The following is a 7282-nucleotide window of genomic DNA, read 5'->3' as shown; positions in this document are numbered from 1 at the left end:
TAGCCAGGATGGTCTCGATCTCCTGACCTCGTGATCCGCCCATCTCGGCCTCCCAAAGTGCTGGGATTACAAGCTTGAGCCACCGCGCCCGGCCAACACCTCTCTTTGGCCTTGAATTGCTGTGCTATTTTGTAGGGGAATAGGTGCTAATATTCCCATTCTGCAGATGAGGAAACTGAGGCTCAGAGAAGCTAAGATACTTGTCCAAGGGCCACAACTGCCCATGGCTGTCTACTCTCGAAGGCTGTCATCTTTCCACTCCAAGGATGTGGTCACACTGCCCTTTCTTTTTTTTTTTTTTTTCCCTCCCCTTTTTTTTTTTTTTTTTTTTGGTCAGAGTTTTGCTCTGTCCCCCAGGCTGGAGTGCAGTGGCCGGATCTCGGCTCACTGCAAGCTCCGCCGCCCGGGTTTACGCCATTCTCCTGCCTCAGCCTCTCGAGTAGCTGGGACTACAGGCGCCCGCCACCTCGCCCGGCTAGTTTTTTGTATTTTTTAGTAGAGACGGGGTTTCACCAGGTTAGCCAGGATGGTCTCGATCTCCTGACCTTGTGATCCGCCCATCTCGGCCTCCGAAAGTGCTGGGATTACAGGCTTGAGCCACCACGCCCGGCCTACACTGCCCTTTCAATGACCAGAGACTTCACTTTGCAAACTACCAGTGGGTGCCTCCTTGGACCAGGCTTGTGCTGAGCACTAGGAATTGGTGTGGGCTCACACCCAGCCTCTGTTCTTGAGAAACAGAGCAGTGGACACATCCATAAATAGCCCAGGGCATGGGCTAGGCAGAGTCCCGGGGGCCTGGAGGAGGGAGAAGTCCTGGTTGCTGGGAGATGGGGAGCCATCCACAGCACCAATGAGCCAGGCCGGCCGGGACAGGAGGAGCTCTGAGAGGCAGTAGACAGCCTGTCGTCGCCACAGTCGTTTGGAGGCCAAGCTCAGCAAGTGATCAGGAGGCAGGACCTGAGCTGAGAGAGGCTCTTGGGGTCAGGTGGCAGGACCCGGGGCCCCCAGCCAGAGCAGAATAGTCATTTCGAAGGCATGGGGAACCTCCCTCCAGGCTTAGGCCCCTGCATGGGTGCTGTGGCTTTGCCTTCCTTTTGCGGAATGGATGGAAGGCCCGTGTTGCCATCCACAGAGGTGACGACAGAGGCCACTGCTGGTCACAGTGAGAGGCCAGTGTGTGCTCTGTCTTGGACTCCTGCCCTGCGAGTCCTTGGAAAAGCCAGAGACCGCCATCTGGTCTCCGTGGGTGGAACTAAGGTCGCATGCCAAGAGGGCAGAGGCCAGTGGTTTCTTTGACCGTCTGAGTTCCATTCCCTCTGGGTCAGTTTTGGCTCCTGGGATCTGCCCTGTGAGCTCACAGAAAAGTACGGACTCCAGCAAGCTCTAGTCCTAGTTACCCTGGGAGATTCCAGCTGAGATGGGGCCAACTGCTCCCCTTGGCCGGTCCCTTCCACTAGGGTGCCGGTGGTTATTGGGCAACAAAGCCCAGCCACAAGCTGAGCTGGGAGCAAAGTTCCTTTAGCTCCAGCCCCCAGCTGGTCCGAGTGTGTGGGGGACCCAGGATCCGGATGAGAGGGGGTGCCTGCCTGATGTCACCAGTCAGCTTTGCCAAAGCCGACTGACCAGAACACACAAGCTGCTGCTTCCCGGGAAGCGGGGCAGGAGGGGTCTGGGCTGTCCCTGCCACTCCAGGTGCCCATCCTGGCTCTGGGTCCCAGTCAGGCCTGGGTCTCTTCTCCAAGGTGGAAGCTCTGCCCATCCGCCTGTGCAGTTTCACCCCTACCCAGGCCCCATCTGGGACCGTCTTTGGCCTCAGTCATTGGTCCTTGGAGCAGGGTGTCAGCCAGGCCTAGGATTTGCATCCTCAGCACGGGGTCATCAAAGGCTTGTCGAGGCCCTCCGGCGGCTTGCCAGTTTCCGAGAGGTGAGATCATACACCTGAAAGTGGGCCCGCCCGGCCCTGTGCCTTGAATGGACTTCTTGTTCTCCCAGATCCCGGCTGTCAGCAGCGCCAGGCTTGTCAGCAGGAGGTGACTATTGGCCGTTCCTGCCGGCCAGAGGCCCTGCCAGAGGCTAGGCGAGGGTGGGAGGCAGCTCAGAGCTGGCCCTGAACAGCCCCTCCAGCTGGGAGGCCCCGATGTCTCTACACCCCTTGTCCCTGACAGCGGGGCTTGGGAAGGAGATGCCGTATCATAGGGTCTTCCACCATGAAATTCCCTAAGTTTCTGGTACTCAAATGCTCAGTACAAGCTGCAGGGCCCCTGTATTCAGCAGCTTGGCTCTCATGCCTTCCCTGGGGGCCCAGAGATAAATAAGCCCAATGACTACCCACAAGGTGCAGCCAGCCCAGGGAGCAGAATAAGTGGTTGGGTCTCAGCGGTACGACCTGGCCAGTGGGGAACTTAGAGGCGAGTCCTGTATACGTAACTTCAGAGCACAGAGAAGGGAAGCAATGCAGGCTTAGAGGTGGTAGGAAGGGTTGTCAAGCTGAGCCCTAGTGGAGGAAGATGGGTAGGGGACAAAGATGGGGACAGCTAGTGTAGGCCCTATAGTGGGAATAGTGCGACCTGGAGCTCTGGCCAGGGCAGGACAGTGGGGGCAGGGAGGATAGAAGGGGCTGGGGGCGTGGATGCTGTGTTGGCCTTAGGGGATGTCCTTTTCCCACTAGGACCCCTTCTATTTCTAGTTTCTTTCTTCAAAGTCCTCTGTTCATCCCCATAATCAGAGTTTCCCTTTGATCTCTCTTTGAATGCTTTCTAGGCATTCCTCCTATGTTTGCACACTGTTGGGCCATTTTTTTGTTTGTTTGTTTTTGAGACAGAGTTTTGCTCTTGTTGCCCAGGCTGGAGTGCAATGGTGTGATCTTGGCTCACTTCAGCCTCCGCCTCCTGGGTTCAAGTGATTCTCCTGCCTCAGCCTTCTGAGTAGCTGGGATTACAGGTAAGTGCCACCACACCCAGCTAATTTTGTATTTTTAGTAGAGACGGGGTTTCTCCATGTTGGTAAGGCTGGTCTCGAACGCCCAGCCTCAGGTGATTCACCCACCTCGGCCTCCCAAAGTGCTGGGATTACAGGTGTGAGCCACCGTGCCCAGCTTGGGCCATTCTTATACTTCTGAAAGCTTTCAAACTTACAAACAAATAAATAGACCTGGCACCGTGGCTCACACTTGTAATCCCAGAACTTTGGGGGGCCAAGATGGGAGGATTGCTTGAGTCCAGGAGTTTCAGACCAGCCTGGACAACATAGTGAGACCCTGTGTCTACAAAATAAAACATAAAAATGTAGCCAGGCATGGTGGCATGCACCTGTAGTCCCAGCTACTCAGGAGACTGTGGTAGAATCACTTGAGCCTGGGACATGGAGGCTGCAGTGTGTTATAATTGCACAGTTACACTCCAGCCTGGGTGATCAACTGAGATCATGTCTCTATAAACATTAAAAATAAATAAGCAAAAAAGTCCACTGTTGCTTTTTTGCTTTTTCCTTACAAGACTCAGTCAATAAGTGTTCATACACATACAAGTTCTTATATGCAAGATTTTAAGTTCAAAATGATGATACATATTTAATGCTCCAAAGAAGGGAGTTGGTGAACTTTTCCTGGAAAGGGCCAGACAGTAAATATTTCAGGTGCTGTGGTCCATATGGCCTCTGATACCACCACAGAACTCTACTGCTCTCATGACAAAGCAGCTGTGGACAAGATATAAATTAATGAGCATGCCTGTATTCCAATCAAACTTTATTTGTGGATACTGAAATTTGAATTTTGTATAAATTTCTCACATAGATCACAAATAATATTCTTCTTTTGATTTTTTCCAGACATGTTATAGTGTAAAAGCCATGCTTACTTTGCAGGCTATACAAATACAGGCAGCAAATTATTGTTTATAGTTTTCTGTAGTATAGAATGAAAAAGTATAATCTTTTTCAAAAAAATAGTAAATAAATAAAGTTTCATAAATGGGTATACTGTATGTTTTGGTTTTCTGCATAACAAATTGCCCCAACCCTTGGTTTTCTGCATAACAAATTTTCCCAACACTTAGTGATTTAAAGCAATAACCATCTTAAATCTCATTATCCTGTGAGTTGACTGTGCTCAGCTGGGAGGTTCTTCTGCTTTATGGGATGTTGGTTGGGGATGCAGCCATCAGGGGGCTATAGTGAGCTGGAATATCCAGGATAGCCCATCCACATTACTGACAGCTCATGTTGGATGTTGCCTGGGACTTTAGTAGGGCTGTCAACCACAGTGCCTAAATATGGCTTCTGTACATGTTTTGGAGCATGATGGTTGGCTTCTGAGAAGCAGTGTCCCAAGAGCAAGTGTTACAAGAGGGAGAAGCAGAAACTGCCAGTCTTCATAAAAACTAAGACACTATAACTGGCCACTGTTCCTTCCGTTGCATTCTATTGGATAAGCAGCCATGAGGATAGTCTAGACTCAACAGGAGGGGAAATAGATTTCTTGAAAGGCATGACAAATAATTTATAGCCATCTGTAATCCACCATACCATCTGTCCATGTCAACACTGAATGGATGAACTTGTGTGCATTTTAGGTGATCGCTGGACACTTGAATGTTCATGGGCTTCATACATGATTACCACAGCCAGCTAGACAGTGGGGATATGTTCCCAAAGAGTTAATGGCTAACATTGAGCATCCTTGAGGGATCCATTGAGAGTATGATATTACTATATCCTCACAATATCCTGTAAAGTAGAAACTACTGTTATCCAGTTTTTACACATGAGGAAACAGAGGCTTAGAGAGTTCCATCTGTGTTGCAATAAGTGGCAATGTTCATGGAACATCTTATGATGAAGCTCAAGTGACAGGGGATGGCAGGGTCTGGGGCTCAGAGTGATCAGGGCTGAAGGGCACAGAATGGCTTAGATCATGAGAAGTGACATGTCCAAGGTCACCCTTGACATCCCCAGTGGGGCTGAGACAAGAACTCAGGGATCCCAACTCAAGGCTCCACCCCAGGAGGGGGCTCATTTTGCACCACCACCTGGATTAGGAGACAGAGTCCTGCATTTTCATTCAAGCTTGCAAGTTGGACCAGTCAACATCCCTGAGCTTCAGGCTTTCTCCCTTGACAAATAGAGCAACAAAAAGCTTCCTCTCAGAGCCATAGTGAAGACCAAACAAGAAAATAAAAAATTGCCACCACTGTCATTTTGGAGTGTTAAACCTGGGTCTTCAGAGCAGAACAGATAGAAATCACCCACTTGACACTCCAGGCTCTGCAGTTTTCTCATCTATAAAATGGGCCTGGATGTTGTGAGGGTTAAATGAGATAGCATGAATCACGCACATGACATAGAGTGAGTCCCCTCAAGGCACTGGTAGAGAAGGCAGCTCTGTCCAATCTGTAAGTCCCCCGTCACAAGTCCCCAGCCCAGGGCCTGACAGATAGTGGTGTTCAACATATGTTGAATGAATGCATGCATTCTTGAAGCCCTGTGGCTCCTAAAAGAATACAGAGTAAGACAGCATGTGCACCGAGGAGAGTCAGGTGAGGGGAAAGTCCTCTGAGAATAGAGGCCTAGTGTGCATCTTAGGAGGATCAGGGTCTCTAGGATCAGGCAGTCCTCCTCACTTGACTACCCCATGGGGAGAAGAAAGATGAGAGGCATATTCAGTTGTGTGCTGGAAAAGGTAGGGGGGAAAGCCTTGACTGGTAGTGTTTGCCAATTCTTATAGTATAAAGACCCTCACTATGGTTGATTTTTTTTTTTTTTTTTTTGAAACAGAGTCTCATTCTGTCACCCAGGCTGGAGTGCAGTGGTGTGATCTTGGCTCACTGCAATCTCTGCCTCCCGTATTCCAGGTTCAAGTGGTTCTCCTGCCTCGGCCTCCTGAGTAGCTAGGATTACAGGTACGCACCATGACACCCAGCTAATTTTTTGTATTTTTAGTAGAGATGGGGATTTGCCATGTTGGCCAGGCTGGTCTTGAACTCCTGGCCCCAGGTGATCCACCCACCTCAGTCTCCCAAAGTGCTGGGATTACAGGCATGAGCCATTATGCCCGGCCACTATGGTTGATTTCAAGATATTGTCATGACATCAACTGGTCTGAAACTTGCTAAAATAATTAACAATTGTTTCTTGAAGCAGGCAAGAGAGAAAGAACCCAGATGTGATCATCCCCCCAAACTTAGTGGGGGTTAACTGGTACCTTTATTTATTTATTATTTATCTCTGCTCCCCAAAAGGAATCAAGGCATTTTGTAGCAACGAAAACAATACATTAAGCTGGAATGATTAAATCAAGATTTGGACGCTGATGAAAGTTAATGTCTAGAAAGCATAGGATAAGGCCAAGGGTGAGGCTAAGACCCTAAATTATTGTCATAAGTTTTTTTCCTGATTTCCTAAGCTGCCTCCCCTCCCTTGTGGTCTCAATGATACATTTGATCTTCTGTGCTAGATGGACAGCTGGGAGGTGAGAGAGCCTGCAGGGAGCAGGGAAGAGTACCCAGGTTGGGGAAGAGAAGGCTAAGAGACACACTACTGTCTTCAAGTTTCTGCAGGGACATTCCAGGCCAGCAGGAATACAGGGTCCAGAAGGCAGAGCCAGGACCAACGTGGATCCTCTATCCAAGAAAAAGTTTTTCACAGTCAGAGCCATACACAGGTGAGCCTCACTAGCCTGGAAAGGTAGTGAGCTTCTTGTCAGGGGAAATATGTAGCAGATGCTGGCCAGTTACTTACTGGAGGCTTTCCGAGCGCTTGACTTGAGGGCCCATTTGATCCAGCATGTGGACCTGGTTAAGATTGTGGCTTAGGACTCACATCCCAATTCAACAATAGTTGGGGGCATATTTCTTAACCTCTCTGGGTCTGGTTTTCCCTTCTTCTTTACCTCCACCTCTATGACCAGGCCCTCCAAGTGTCCTCCCAACTGGACCCCTGGCAGAAGTGTTCCTGGTCTCCTAGGGTTTCTCAAGCCTTTTGAGCATGACAAGAACAGGTGCATTTGAGGTGGTGGGAAGAAGAGATTTGGGTTGTACTCTTGTTTTGTTTTGTTTTGTTTTGTTTTTGAGACAGGATCTCACTCTATTACCCAGACTGAAGTGCAGTGGCGTGATCTGGGCTCACTTCAGCTTCTGCTTCTTGGGGTCAAGTGATCCTTCTGCCTCAGCCTCCCGAGTAGCTGGGACTACATACATGTGCCATCACGCTTGCCTAGTATTTTCTTTTCCGTTCTTTTTTTTTTTTTTGAGACAGTCTCGCTCTGTCCCCCAGGCTGGAGTGC

General features: G+C 49.5%; 1 protein-coding gene across 1 annotated transcript in view; it reads left to right on the top strand.

Moving 5' to 3' along the window:
* Positions 1-5516: 5516 nt before the first annotated feature.
* Positions 5517-7282, top strand: part of LOC105503718 (uncharacterized protein C14orf178-like) — a 2494-nt gene continuing 728 nt past the window's right edge. Inside the window, exons 1-2 of the mRNA XM_011930746.1 lie at positions 5517-5537; positions 5776-5835. Coding sequence (XP_011786136.1) covers positions 5517-5537; positions 5776-5835 — 81 coding nt within the window. The remainder of the gene's footprint in view (positions 5538-5775; positions 5836-7282) is intronic.

Source organism: Colobus angolensis, unplaced genomic scaffold (assembly GCF_000951035.1).
Source record: "Colobus angolensis palliatus isolate OR3802 unplaced genomic scaffold, Cang.pa_1.0 Scaffold120, whole genome shotgun sequence".
In the NCBI taxonomy this organism is placed as follows: Eukaryota; Metazoa; Chordata; class Mammalia; order Primates; family Cercopithecidae; genus Colobus; species Colobus angolensis.
This window is presented reverse-complemented; position numbering and strand designations above follow the sequence as displayed.